We start from the raw sequence: 15,396 nt of genomic DNA, 5'->3' as shown, positions 1-15,396 counted from the left end.
AGAGGCCCCAGGCCTGCAGACTCTCACGTGAATCCATTTGCAGTTTAAGTGAATGGGGACGATATTGTTGATTGTCATAGTCTTCAACCAATCAGATCTTTAGTTTGACATATTGGGCGTATTCTTTGACGTGTCAGAGCTTCTAGCTGGCCTAGCCATACGTGATTGGTCAGTGGGCTAGCGTGACATGTTGGGCGGTGACAATCCCAATATCTTCACACTAGCCTTGGACCAACAGGGCTGCAATAAAACCAAAGGATAGAAAAACACATCAATCAGACAGTAAATTAGTCTTTGGACATTATATGCATTTTCTGAGCTGCAAGTTAACTCCAGATAACAGAGCCTGTCCATAAACTATCAAATGACAACAAAGGTATGTCAAATGTATTGATCAGGAAAACAACAACACATCTTGACATTAATACAACTGCTGGTATTTCAAAAGTGGATAAGAAATTCCATTGCAACCTCACCACTGTCAACCAGACAAAAATGTCTTTATGAACAAACACTGTATGCAACACAGAGTTATGGGCAATTTGAAACATGGTGTTATTAGCCTGAGAGGAAAACAATGGTTAAGCGTATTACCCTAACTCCATCCTCTGTGATTGCCTGTAAACCTCAATCCCACTTTGAACACACACATATACACACAACACGTAGCACAAGAGCTCACACAAATACCCAATTATTGAAGCATGAAGTAGACATAATGGATGAGTCTGTAATCAGTACGAGCCAACAAGTGAACACAAGCGCTAATGTTTCTGATTGGGTTGCGTCGGTATTACTTTGTGTAAGTGTGTGCTTTGATTGTGTCAAATGCTTTGTAACTTTCTCATCATATATTGAGCTGTGAAAGAGCATGTTCCAAAGCAGGGTCAAAAATGCTAATATGCATCCTTGCTCAAGAAGATCATACCTGTCCATTAAGTATTAAAGGCAATGGATATGACGGTGGCATCCATCTTCTCATCTCTCTGCCAGAAAGACATTTCTAGAGCATGGGTTATAAAGTTATAATGCATACCTACTCAGCGAATGAGCACATTGCTACTGTCTGGCGTCTTAATTTTAGCCGATTAAACTAAAAAAAGATAAATCCTCAGTCTGATGCATAAAGTACTCTTGTCTCCATCCTTCATTTAAAAAAAAGGTATCCTCTCTGACACACTAGTAAACCTGAGGCAACTAAAAATGGCCTCTCTCTAAGGAAAGCCTGTGTGACTCCAGTCTGACCCTGCTGCCCACTCTCTCCTCCTTCCCTGCTGCAGAGAACACAAGATTTAAGATGGTGGAGAGGCTAAATTCACTCCAGCTTGAGGCAATGACTACGTGTGTGTGTTTTTCAAGCTCTATTTTTTGCACATGCTCTACGACGTCCACTTGAATGACTACACTTTTCCTCCGACACAATGTCTATATTTGTTTGTGTCTCACATACAAACATAAACAAAGGACCTCATGAAACCATCCTCACAGCAGGTTACAATACCATCACTTCCCATAATTACAAAAGCACAATCAATGGTGAGAAAATAACAAAACAACCGATGGGAAGAACATCTGAAGGTGGAAGGAATCAAGAAAGAGGGATACCTGACATGAAGATTAGCAGCAGGTGTAGTGGAGGTCGTGGTGTCAGAAAACACGTTCATAACATCTCATGTCCATGTCACACAGCCCTGTCGGGGTCGTGTGTGTGTGAGGTTATGGTAGTTCAGGCAATTGTATATTTGTCTGTCAGAAATATAATAGCCAATAATATCCTTTTTCTGCTCTTAGGATGTTGTCTGTCTGTCTGGGGTCATTAATGGCTGAAAGTTCAAGGACCTCTCATCTTTGTAGTCACTCACTTTCTCAAAACACCCTTTATTGTCTGTTTCATACTGATATTGATTGACTGTTGACTCCTCATTCACTACTCTTATCCGGCCCCCGCTAGTGATAACACAGCTGAGTGCATGAATCAACGCCGCTCAGCTGCCAGAGAAACAGTGGGGGAAAACAGTTTGCTCACTTTTATTGTTTTGGACGGTGTGCTTGACTGTCAGCTAAGGAACAACCAGGCCAAACACTGAATGAATCAACGCCGCTCAGCCACTGCCCAGCGGCCAGAGACACATTGGTGGATAACAGTTTACATAATACATTAAGTCGCGGGTTAAGCCGTGAGACAGAGCTGAGATGATGAAAAATGTCTGCAGCATCCACTTTGTGTGTTTATGCATCTGTTCACCTCAGGTTGTGAGAAGGTACGGTGGAGTGTGTGATGTCACAAACATGGCGTATTCCCGACTGCCCGTACGTACCACTTGGCCTCGAACGTGTCAATTCCTTCTAGGTGTGCAGGAGAGAAGGCTTGTGATTATATGTTGCGATTAAAGTAAGGCGATGCAGAAAGAAGGTAAACATGCAGACGGACTACATCTACGAGCTGTCCTGAAGAGATAAGATAAGGAGGAAGAAAGGAAGGAGAAAATAAATGCAAGAGAGGCAGATATATTTTGTTATACAGAGGAAGTGTAGAAAGACACACGACTCACAAGGATATGGTTACAAAGAAAGTCTTTCAGAAACCCAGTATGGCAAACTAATGCAAAATCACCACAAGGAAAAGATGACAAATGGCCAACACAACGTGCAGTAGTTATTGGATACTTTATAAGTTGCTCTGCATTGAAGTCACAATAACTGCTGGAGGAAAGAGAGAAGAGAATAAAAGACCTTGAGAGGAGACATTTGTTCGTTAAGAGCAACATCAAGTGAACACCAACACTTTGACGTTGCCACTTGGAGTAATGCTAGATTTGATCCTTGCATCTATGATCCACATCAGGAGTAGACTTAAAATTAAGTAATTATGGTCTTATTATGGTCATTTATCTGTGAATTATGCCTTACTTATCTTACATTATGATACACTATATACAGTTTTACAGATTTATTTCAATCAATGTGTTTTTTTAAAAGTGTACAAGGGTAATAATGAATTGCTCAGTGCAGAATCTTGGACAACGTGTACCCTGAAATTACACAATTTCACAGGATATCAATCTATTGATCAACATTTAAAGTTCGGATGTGCTGCACAGTGTTTTTGTGCGTGTGCATCAGGCATGTGAAGGTTTATTTTTTTCCATCAGGATCTAAAGATAGAAGGTGTCAGATGCCGTATGGATTCTGAAGCCCTCAGAGACAAACCTGACTTGACTGGACTTGTGTTGAAAGCAGCTTTAGTGTTTTTTGGCCCTTTTGAAAGGTGTGTGTGTGTGTCTGTGCAAGGGGTGGGGGTAGGGGGGGGGGGGGGGGGGGGGTGTAGGTGTCAGCATGAGACAGGTGGTTATTTGGATGAGTGTGTTTCTCTTTGTCTCTGTGGAGCTTCAGCCTTCATCTTGAAGCTGTCCCAGCAGGCGGGGTCTTCCTCTGTCAGAGGTGAGGCCGAGGCGATGAGGTCTCTGAACGACAGCAGCGTGAATGAGGTGGGAGGAGGAAGAGATGGACGAAGACGCTGACAGTAAGAGAGAAGAGAGTCTTTGATTAGTGAGATAGAGTCTCTAATAGTGCTGCAATTAATGGTTCATTTCAGTTTTTTTAAGTTATTTAAGTGAATATTTTGTCATTTATCTATTCATTATTTAGACTGTAAAATGACTGAAAATGCTCCCACATCGCATATTCCTAGAGACCAATGTGTTATGTTTTAACATATGTTTTTTTAATGAGGTTGGGAAATGTTGTACATCATTATTTGAGAAAATTAAACCTACACGTTTGCCATTTTTAATTCTATAAATAGTGTAAAACTTATTCAGATCAATTAAAGTTGTTGTTTATAACCGTCTATCCATCATCTGATTGATTCATCAAAATGAATCATTTTTATATTTATTTAATTATGCATCCTGAGAAAAATCCTTCTGAATGAGAGCAGCCTGTAAATGTTATGTGTTCTTACTGCATTGTCTGCTGGTCCGAGTGCTACAGCAACATGATGATCAGTATCCAGCAAGCTCTCCTGCAGAAACACACACACACATGTATCAGCACACGCATCAGCACATGCACATATACAGTATAGCCTGCATAATATGATAAAAAAAACAAACTCTACACTCATTCAAATACCACATGACATAGAATGCATATGTGCAACCTTATCAGACCCGCTCATACCGACATCCACACCGCATGCATCTACAAGTATTGAATACATGCATGTGAATATCTAGTATCTGTTTGCATGATTTCTAAGGATGGTGAGCAAAGTTTCAGTCAGATAACTGCTGCGTTTAGAGGTCACACAGTCACAAGCACTAAGAGATTCCTTTGATACCAGGAAACATCAAGCACACATGAATTCACTGAAACATGTCAATGCTTAGCTTTAAGATGAATCCATTCCACTGCACGAGTCTACCCACCTTGCTTATGTAAAATGATTTAATTGAACAGAAAACATGCTTCATGTTATTGCAACTCACATTTCAAACGACACACACTATATATATATAGTATATATATATATATATATATATATAGTATATATATAATATATATATATATATATATATATATAGTATATATATAGTATATATATATATATATATATATATATATATATATATATATATACCCAACTTACTGAGCCTTTAAAATGGTAAAAACATATTTTCTGTTTAGAATTTGTGTAAACTCTATAACTTCTACTCCAAATGCAATTGCCTTTGTAGCTGGAAGAAATACACTTGGACATTAAAGGCCAAAAGCTGAGTGTGTATCCGTGGGAGTAGCAGGTGGTGGTGAGTAGTGCGGGTTTAGTTAGAAAATGGAAGAGAGTAAGGGAACGTAGACAGAAGCTCAAAGAACAATGATAGGGAGAGAAACGTCAGAAGGAACTGTATTTAAATGTGAAACTGTTGTAATTTTGCTGTTTCAGATTATGTTATAGTCTGCCTTCAATGTGTGCTATTATGTCCCTCAGTTCCTGTGTAAAGGCTGCAGGGGTGACATCACCTGAGGTCAGCAGGAAATAATAAATCTCATAGTTGCTCTCTGATCTAGCGAATCAGCCGACAGTGAGACAGAGAACACAAGGTCAACAGCACATTATGAAGCACATGCCTTTGTGTAATTACACTTCACAGGATTAAGCATCTAATGTAAGAGATTGTATTTTGCAACCCCCCAGTGGAACACACACACACACACACACACACACACACACACACACACACACACACACACACACACACACACACACACACACACACACACACACACACACACACACACACACACACACACACACACACACACACACACACACACACACACACACACACACACACACCTGGACCGGCTAAGTAAACAAAGCAAAGAGAAACTCTGGCTGAGTTGCTCATCCTTTAACCAGAACCAGAAGAAGTTGGCGGCCCTTGAGCCAGACAATGTTAATAAATGTACGAACTGTTTGAGCTAAAATGAGCTAATTTGGCCTTATTTATGTATGTAGGTATTAACATGGATCTGTTACGATGCTGATGATGTACTTGACGGCCATTCGAACCAAAAGTCATATTAAACAAATATGGAATAAACCAGCTGTAAAGGACAAAGTGCACATTTATAACAAAATATTAACATCCACTTCTCTCTCTCTATGCTTCACTGATTCTTTCTTCGACTTGCAGCTCTTCATACTTTGCACTTCACTTTGCCCTACAGTCTATAGTTAAAGAGCGGACATGTGCATGCCCTGCAATCTACAGAAGTGAGCTTTTAGTCCCCGGTGTGAAAACATGGACACTAAAACAGCATTAAGCCTCCGTGACCTCTAGAGAGATGGAGAAAGGAGAGGAGACGTAACATCTGGCTTTTTAAACCAGTGGTAACCTTTTAGCAGTCACTTGTTAATCCACCTGCCACTGGGCATGGAGAAAAGAGGAAGAGGAGGGGAGGGGAGGGGGAATAGAGAGGAAAAATACATCGGGGGGGGAGAGAGGAGAGGGGGAACAGTAAAATAAAGAGAGAAGGTAAGGGAAGGGAGGAAATAAAGGAGACAACATCAAGGGAAATGCAAAGAGGATGAGGAATGAAGGTGAGGAGAGAAGAAGAGCAGATAAGAGGAAATAAAATGGGAAATAAATGACAACAGATGATTTTTCTATTGTGTCCCCTTTACTCTTCACACCCGTCTTCGAACAGACTTACTTCGAATACCCAGTCGTCGTCTTCTTCCTCGTCCAGATGCATCTTGGTCTGGCGCAGTGCATGTTTGTGTGTGAGCGGTTCAGAGGACAGGTGGAACTCCACCCTCTGCAGGTTGAAGCCCAGACCCGTGCCGATGGCTTTGATGAAGCTCTCCTTCAAGGCCTTGGTGGAAAAGGAAGGAAACTCAATCAGTTACATGCAGAGAATGATCACCAGCACATAAGGACAAATACATTTGTATGCCTGACAAGGCAGAGATGGTCCGTCTGGTGTGCTTCTTTGTGTGTGTGTGTGTGTGTCTGTGTGTGTGGTATATTTTGACTCAGTAGCACAATAACTTCAAATCACAACAGATGGGAATCTATGCAAAAGAGTGACTGTGTGTTTGTGTGTGTCCAGCCAAAACCAACCCTGCCCGGTAGCCAATGAGCCACAATAACAGTATTACAAGGCTAATCGCTATGGCAACCGTCGAACTCTGCCATTAGTCAACAGCGTGGTGATGATATCAGAGCCTGACGTCTCTGTGCCACCCTCTCAATCTCACCACATCTTTATACTTAGCACCACCGTTGTGCTGTTGCTGTCCATCTGTGTGTGTGTGTGTGTCAAAAACTGAGAAAGGGGAAAGAAAGGAAGAAAGAAAGGAAGGACCATTGTGTGAGACTGTGAGGATGAAATGTAGAGATAGAGAAGGACAAAATGTGAGAAAAGGAGAAAAATGAGGAGGCACATTCACACATGTATGAGTTCACACACGTATGTGCAAATATGTGTCTCAAAGGATATTGTCAATGTCATTTCTTTCTATGTTCCACACACACACACACACACACACACACACACAGTGACAACAGGGTAGTACGGTTGCCGTGGTTACCCAGTGGCGGTAGAACGCGGCAAGCTGCTGGTGCTCCAAGCCGCCCGATTGGATGACGCTCCACTCGTACGCGGTAAACTGACGAGTCATGATGCGGAAAAACTCTGGCACGGAGCTGCTACCTGGAGGGGAAATAAGGAGGGAAGGAAGGAGAAAGGGAGGAAAAAAAGTGTGAGGGCCAAAGAAAGGGAAGAGGAGAGAGAGGAAGAAGGATGGAGACACAGACAGAAGGGACAGACAAAGAAGGCAGGGTTATTCAAACATACTCAGGTTTTGAGATTAGTGTGGACTGTTTCCTCTCTCTGAAATATGTCTGAACACAAGCGATGTGACACTGTGACACACACTGTCACACACACTGTCACACACACACACACACACACACACACACACACACACACACACACACACACACACACACACACACACACACACACACACACACACACACACACACACACACACACACACACACACACACACACACACACACACACACACACACACACTTTACATACACAAGGCAACAAGGCAACAGTGGCCTCTTGTGGTCAAGTTGGAAAATACAAAAGCATTTCCATTTCTGCCTAGCTTTTAAGACATCAGCTGATCTTAATACAGATTTGTCTGCACTTATAAATGTTATCAGCGGCCTGCTATGTTAACGTCGGTTATCATACAGGGTCTTTTTTTGGTTGCTATTGTTTTTATTTGTCCTCGCTTGTATAAGATGTGAGTATGGAGCAGGCAGACAGGGGAAGCAGTCGGCGTTTAGTGGGCTCGAAAGAGTAGGATTTTCCGGCGACTGCTCAGCAAAGGATCCGAATGAACCTTTGTAGATTATAAAGCAGGAAACCTTCACTGGACTACTACAAGGAAGACCCAGCAGCTAAACAGACTGTGGTGAGATAGCGTGTCTTCTATGGATTTCGGAACAGCAGCATCTCGCCACGCTTCCACCCGTTATTGATTTTGTTTTGGGTTGAATTAAGGAACGTTGGGACTGATGGGACACGGGGTTTCAGTTATAATTTGTGAATGTTTAGTTGTTTATTGTGCCGGAGTACAGCGGGAGCCTCACAGCTTTTTTGTTCACTGCAACTTATGCCGAATTGAATCTGATTTACAATAATATATAGTGTTATATGCAACTAACTGTGTGGTTTCATTTATATCTGATATAATCTGTCATGTTAGTGAGGAATAGAGATTGTATTAGAGTCGTCATATACAGATACACATACATGAAATGTAACTTCTGCATTTAACCCATCCCTAGCTTAGTGGGAGCAGTGGGCTGCTGAGACAATCATTCATTGTCTTTTGTTTTTTTTCTCTTCAGATATCAATGTATGTGCACATATCTGTTGATATTGTTAATGCTGCTTAAACTGTTACCCTCAGCATTTACCTGGCATGGTGGTCTTCATGATATCCACCCCCACCTGCACCCCCTGCTCTGCAGCAAGCACCGCATAGTCCCCCTGGTGGGACACGTTGAAACTCCAGGCCGGGGGTTCAGGACCTGAATCTGGACTGACCTGGATGCCAACAACAGCAAGACAGTATTCAAATTCTAGATATTTTCAATCATGACAAAAAACACGTCAATCAGAGAACTACTTTAACATCTTCTAAAAGCTTTTAAAGTGGGGGGAAAGAAAACAATTACCAGTGCCCAAGTTACATCTAAAGTAATTATATTCATACTGTGCAGCATGTAATAATGTGCACACATCCACCTGAGCAAAGTGTCTGTTCTGGTGACTCATCATCTAAAATACTATGAGAGTCTTATTCCGCTAGTTTAGGGGGCAAGCTAGTTAAACTCATGCTGTGCATCCGAACTTTGTTCAAACCCACAGAACTTTATTTCTTATTCTTTATGGAGACACTTCAGATAAAAATAATAATGGTATGAACCTTCAGTGGTGCTGCCAGGTAAGGTTTCCCTCTGGGGGATCGCTCCAGTCTGATCTCTGACCAGGGGATCCCCATCCTCTCATACACACATTTCCTCAGCAACAACCTGCCAGCCTGACGAGGTAACACAGGGACACACAGCGAGTGTATTACACAGGGATAACTGGATTTGACAAGTGGGAAGGGATCCAAGTTGGTTGCAAAAACAAACGTTTTTACAGTCAGACTCACCATGGCTGACTTGGCATCCTTAGCAAACACAAACTGTCCGATTCTGTCTTTCTCCTCCCGCTGAATGCAACGAGCAGCAAACAGCCAGTCAGACCTGGTCGGTGTCCACGACCCGCAGCGAAAAGCCCAGCGAACAGAGCCCATCTCCTCACCTCCGTCTGGACTCTTCCACAACTAGTTGTTAGTGAGCTAACGTTAGCATAGCGCGTTAGCACGTAAGGTTTGACTGACAACAACACTCTGTGAACGTTACATCTGATGCTTTACCACTTGCACAGTGGTGCCCCGTGTGCAGTGCATAACTGGGGACAACTATTAAAACTACTAACGTCACACGTTTTGTGTCTGACAGCGGTGAGCATGCCGAGCAACCCGGAAGAGCCGAGGCGAGATATCTATGTCGTCATAAGTGGGCGCGGTGGAGAATTGACCAATAGGAGCGATCGAAACGGTACACAACTAACGATACCTTCGCGTGCTCTCGGGAATGTTGTAAAAACGAAAGAAACGTCTTGTGGTATCAATGAATATGACAGTTTTTGATGCCAAAGAGAGATATGGGATAATCTGAAGCATATTGACTGTAAAGCTGGTGTATCTCAATCTTCCTACTTAAAAAAACACCTCTCAGCTAGGGCTCATCCTTGAAAATCAATTAAATATCTATTCTGCAACATAATTGTGAAAATAACGCTGTGCTGCATAAAAAAAAAGGAAAAAAGGCTTTTAATGCAAGGTTTTATTTTGCCTTTCCAAATTTTTCTATCCAATTTCCACTTATACCGTCCTATTTACTGATTCAATATTAGGAAATTAAATTTGCAAATCGTACCTGAAAGCACCATTAAATTGTACCTCCACGATGTTGTTTTGATTGCGGTACATCTGTGTGTGTAAGGTGAGTTGTCTTCACAATATATGAAAGATAATGTTTAATTGGAGGTGGTGGTTGGACCGGCAACACACACGATTTCGTTACATTTCTGTTAATGATGATGAAACTCGTTTGGTTCGAAGAACACAGTCTCATAGCGTACCGTTCCTAAAAAAACAACGTTATTTTTAACTCGAAATATATTGTAGATACAAGAGGGCATTACCTGAAACACATACTGCTTGTATGTATTCTGTCTACGCGTAGACTAACAGAAGAAACGACATCTCAAATATACTTACAATAAACCTCCCAAGGCTACACTTGTGATTTTAATATTTTAGTAACGTAAGCCTATGTGGTCGATATTGTCTGCTTATAGTAGCCTAATAGAATATGTAAACATCGCACAACAATGTGTGTTAATGTGTTGCAGAAAAAATTGAACCATCAGCAGTATTTCATTGGCGACAATGAAATACTGCATTTCTTCATATTGACAGGAAATCAGTCAATGAAAGAGGCCTTACTAAAAATGTAACATGATAAAATATCTTAAAAGATTATTCCCTTACGATTTATTAAAAAATACCTTTTATGGTCTTTCCAATTCAAGAGACAAATAACAAACATGTCTGCATTTTTCATCAAAAGAAAGTGAGAGAATAACTTATTGCACTTAATATTGATGTTGTAGTATATTACGCCCTTGTTATATTTCATATTGTAATCCTATTTCTTTAATATCTTGAGAGGTCTTTTTTATTCAACAATATGAACTACTCTCTGATTTGCATACAGGAAGACTGCAGAGTCCTTTCAGCCTGTGATGCTTCTCTACCTGCGTACAATCAACTGGCAGCAGTACAGATCAGGGAATAAAGGTGGAACACGCTGCAAGTCTTAATATTCTGTGGAATTAGCTACATCAAGGCAAACGTGAACCCTCCACTGGGAAAAAAGGAGACTTTTGATGATTTAATCCTTCAGCCAACCAGGTGTGACCTCTGCAACTTCACACACTTCTCTCTCACATGCCATTACACAGAGCCAGTATCTAGTGTAACAGCTGGGATCAGTCTCCCAGGTGGAGAACTTCACAAGGAATACTGAAGCCACTGAGGGATTCCTCCATATTGAAAACCACTGTGATTTTGAAGGAAAGCTACACTCCTAGACATGGACTAACCTTTACAAATAACATCCCCCCTTTACTCTGACCTGTGATCTATCATTCTTTGTACACCTGTTTCCATTCACCCTTCCTTTTCTAACTAATTTTTTTCTTCTTCTATTGCTCCCTCCATACCTACACCGCTCTCTTCCCCTTGTCTTCTTGCTTCCCTCCCCTAGTTGTCTCTCCTTGTCTCTTTTTCTCTCTCTGTCTCTGGGGTTTCTGTCCCCTTTCTTGCTGCCAAGCTGGATTTCCTGCAGGCGAAGCATCTGAAGAGGAAGAGGAAGAGCAACTACAGTGTGAGAGAAACACAGACACTCATCAGGGAAATCCACAAGAGGACGGACGTGTTGTTCTCCAGACAGCAGGTATAGATTTCTTCTTCTCTTCTCTTGGACAGATCAACCGCAGCACAAACCAATTATCACTTATACAGTAGCAACTTCTTTTAAGTCGTTTGTAACCTCTTGTTAAATATGAGAAAATAGCTTTCAAACCAGTTGTTTAATGTCATTTATATAATTACTGACAAAAAACTTTGTCTTTGACACAATTAACAGACATGCTCATCCAAACAGCAAGCCACAACTCAAATATACAATTATGAGTCAGATAAAGAGTAAACCTAGACCAACCAACCGGGTCCTGTATAGGTCAGCTGCTACGTAAAATGAGTGCAGTGCAGAAAGGCCAAAATATATTTGAAATGATTTAGAAGTATTTCTATTATCACCACCAGAGAGCACTGACACATTTCATTTTTCCAAACCAATTTACGGGATCCTTGTCAAAAATGTTTTATTTTATGTATTTGTGGAGAAAAATGTCAAATATCTAGAATGATAAAAGGATAAAATCATCCTCTGGCTGTACTATAGTGGAGCATTTTGTTTTACAGACGTGTCAGCCTTTTTTTTTTGTAAAACTGACAGCTCTGTTATTTTGACAGGAACTTCACAAAAGCCATGTTACAATTGTTAGAATAAAACAATACAATTGTCTGTTTTGCGTCTCTTCTCTTTGCGGGTGAACAGAACACAGCCATTAATGAGTTGAAGAGACAGGCATGGGAGGAAGTGGCTCAAGGTGTTAATTCCCTGGGGGAGGGAGAGCTACGCACTGCTGCTGAGGTGTGTTTATTTCTATGTTTGAATCATACTTTTATATTTATATATATGTGTATACATGTACACAGTATATAACCTATTAAACACCAGTACCTTTCCTTCCTAATCTCCTGTTCAGGTGAAGCGTCGATACCTGGACTGGCGTTCACTGGTGAAGAGAAAACAGCTTCGGGCTGAGCTCTCTCTCTCCTCCTCCTCCTCCTCCTCTGTGGCCCTGAAGACTGAGTACGATCAGTTCTCCCCTGAGCACGAGGCAGCTTCTCTGGGATCTGGGTGTGACCAGCTGCTTGACCTCTCATGTCTCTCGAAGGACTGTCACTGTGACTGGCCGGAGCTGGCATCACTCGGGGAACCGAATGGGCAGGCCATGATGGCACCGCTGGGTGTGAAGATGGAGGACGATGTCAGTGAATACCGAGTAAGAAACAAAACTCAGTCGTGCCTGTGCGTGTACGATAACTATAGATTAGATATTCTAATTAAACCTTAGAGTCCATTAATTCAATTAGCATGTAAATGAGGACAAAATGATTTCCTCAAACACCTTCATGCTTTTTGATAGAGAGCTCACATTAACAGTGTTCACGTTAAGACAAGTTGCATATTGAGTGTGATAGAGAATTTGAGATGCAAGTAGTTTTTAATGTGTTCATTAGCTTAATTAATATCCTTATTAGCAGAGGTAGTTATGTTAAACACGGCACAGTGATGATGCCAGCACATTCTGTAGCTCAAGTGGCTCTCGTTAAGCCGTCTTTTTGATTGGGCTCATGTAGGTCCACAAGGTAAAGATCAAATTAAATTAAGGGATGTGTTAATTAATTGGGATTTATTCGAACATGACATGTAAATGTTACTTTCTTTTGCAATTGCATTTAGATGTGTTCGCAGATATAATCATCATCTGTTCAAACTGTGGTATTACAATCATCCACAATCATTCTCTAAAAAATGTCCCGCTCTGTCTCTTAACAGTGTAATTAACCTATATCTAGTCTGTTAAAATTCTTCATAATATCAGCCAGACAATCTGCAGTAGTAAAAGGGGTAATAGTGTTGAGTCTCATCTGTATTCAGTGACATTCATTTAAAAACTGCCAAACATTCTTTATACAGAAAAAGGAAATCAAAGCAGCAGAAGCATAGACTCTTGATTCTTTTGTCTCTGTGGGTCAAATTCCAAAGAAAACTTGCAAACCATGTGTGAAACTAGTGGAGTGCCCCTTTAAGAATCTCCCTCTCTCCTTCTAGCTGGATGGTGATGGCGAAATGGGAGATGGGGAATTAGATGAAGATGATATTCCCTCCCTCCTCAGTGACATTGAGTCTCGTGGTGAGGGGCATGTTGGTGATGTTTACTCCCACAACGACTTGGACATGCTCAGCTCCTCAAAGGCTCCGACCTCGACTACCAACAGAGGCCTTCCACTCGCGGGTGGCCTGATGGGGACGCCGGCCCATGCTCTGGGTGGACTAACCAATCATGAAAACATGGGGTCGGGGTTTCTGGTTGCTGTTGAGAAACAGCGATTGGAGCTGGAAAAACATCGCCTGGTTGTGGAAACTGAACGCCTGGCAGTGGAGAAAGAGCGACTGGTGGTGGAGAAGGAGCGGCTTCGTCAGATGGAGGTAGAGAGGGAAAGGCTGCAGCTGGAGAGAGAGAGGTTACAGGTGGAAAGGGAAAGGCTGAGGCTTCTGCTCATCAGCCAATCAGAGCAGGTCGACTCCTCCTTTTACCTGCCGCCACAGCAAGGCCTGCCTTCATCCTCCACGTCTTCTTTATCTTCCACTCATGATGGACAGAGGGAGAGAGATAGAAAAAGTAAAGCCGCCTGGAAGCCCATGGTGGATCTGGAGACAGAAAGGATAAAACTAGAGAAGGAGAGACTACAGCTGGAGAAAGAGAGGCTGCAGTTTTTTAAATTTGAGGCAGGCAGACTGCAGATTGAGAGAGAACGCCTCCAAGTGGAGAAAGAGAGAATGCAGCTGCACAAAGATCATCAGGGCCACTGAGAGAGAGAGGGAGAGGGGGAGATTAGATTTTTTACCAGATTCAGGGGTACGTCTAATACTGAAAACAACCCAGAATGTGAATTGCACGAGCAGCTGTTCCTTTATCAAGTTCCTCACACACACACACACATCCTTAAAAATGGTGTGAGGCACTTAAATGATCATTCCTGACTTGAAATCTGGCCAAGGAGAAGACTGAGAGAGAGGGCTGGCATATTTATGACCAACATGATAAAGCAGTGCCTTATGATGCCTTCATAAAATGGGTGCTAGGACAGAAAAGATGCCATGATGATAAAATCTAGGCTTTGTTTGGCTGGTTAGCCTTGAACATGTTTGATTTATGAAATGTTTAGCACCTCATCCAAATACACTAATGCACAAAACGTGCAGTATTAAACATGAAATGCTGGGATATCAATGCAAAGCATCCTTACCTTTGTGGTTTTATAATGTTCTATATGAAAGAATGGAATCATGGAGTCTTACTCTGCATTCATGCACCAAATCCGTGCCAATTTTTTCTACTGCATGGGTTTTTGTTTGTATAAGTCAGCTTCCAACATTCAAAAACAAAAGCACAGTATTGTTACTTGTACAGAGAGATTTGTATGGTATTTATGTTTTGCTGTCAAGTGCTTGTGTTAAAAATGTGTGACTCATTGGCTCCATTCGGCAGAACCGGAGTTTGCCGCCTGCACAGGGGTTACTAATAACATTTACAATGACTGTTCAGTCATGACAGTGTGAAAGTGTGACACAATACCCAACCCAATCTCATGGGAAGGTGTATACAACATTTCTGCACGTCACTAGTACGCATTTTGTCTTTTTGCATGTCATTTATGCAGCACTTTTCGTGTGGCATTTATACACTATAAGGTTCATTTTGTGGAACGGCTTTCCATGTGTCTCACTTAGGTTTAAGAAAACGCTCAGCTTGTTGGGCTGAAAA

General features: G+C 41.7%; 2 protein-coding genes across 2 annotated transcripts; one reads left to right on the top strand and one right to left on the bottom strand.

Moving 5' to 3' along the window:
* Positions 1-2,648: 2,648 nt before the first annotated feature.
* aasdhppt (aminoadipate-semialdehyde dehydrogenase-phosphopantetheinyl transferase) lies at positions 2,649-9,644 on the bottom strand. The gene is made up of 7 exons (XM_076100203.1): positions 9,254-9,644; positions 9,023-9,136; positions 8,511-8,640; positions 7,100-7,221; positions 6,220-6,381; positions 3,965-4,024; positions 2,649-3,517 (listed from the first exon to the last, which is right to left on the bottom strand). Exons 1-7 carry the CDS (start codon positions 9,395-9,397, stop codon positions 3,350-3,352), a joined length of 900 nt encoding a protein of 299 aa, XP_075956318.1. The 5' UTR covers positions 9,398-9,644; the 3' UTR covers positions 2,649-3,349.
* A 1,257-nt stretch (positions 9,645-10,901) lies between these two features.
* msantd4 (Myb/SANT-like DNA-binding domain containing 4 with coiled-coils) lies at positions 10,902-15,191 on the top strand. The gene is given in 6 exon segments (XM_076100564.1): positions 10,902-10,991; positions 11,547-11,669; positions 12,336-12,431; positions 12,547-12,846; positions 13,680-14,487; positions 15,121-15,191. Coding segments are annotated over 6 exon segments (1,488 nt in total).
* Positions 15,192-15,396: the final 205 nt, after the last annotated feature.

Source organism: Anarhichas minor, unplaced genomic scaffold (genome assembly GCF_050575085.1).
Source record: "Anarhichas minor isolate MPS153535 unplaced genomic scaffold, ASM5057508v1 ptg000026l, whole genome shotgun sequence".
Lineage (NCBI taxonomy): Eukaryota > Metazoa > Chordata > Actinopteri > Perciformes > Anarhichadidae > Anarhichas > Anarhichas minor.
Note: the sequence above shows the minus strand (reverse complement) of the source record. Positions and strands in the feature narration are given on the sequence as shown.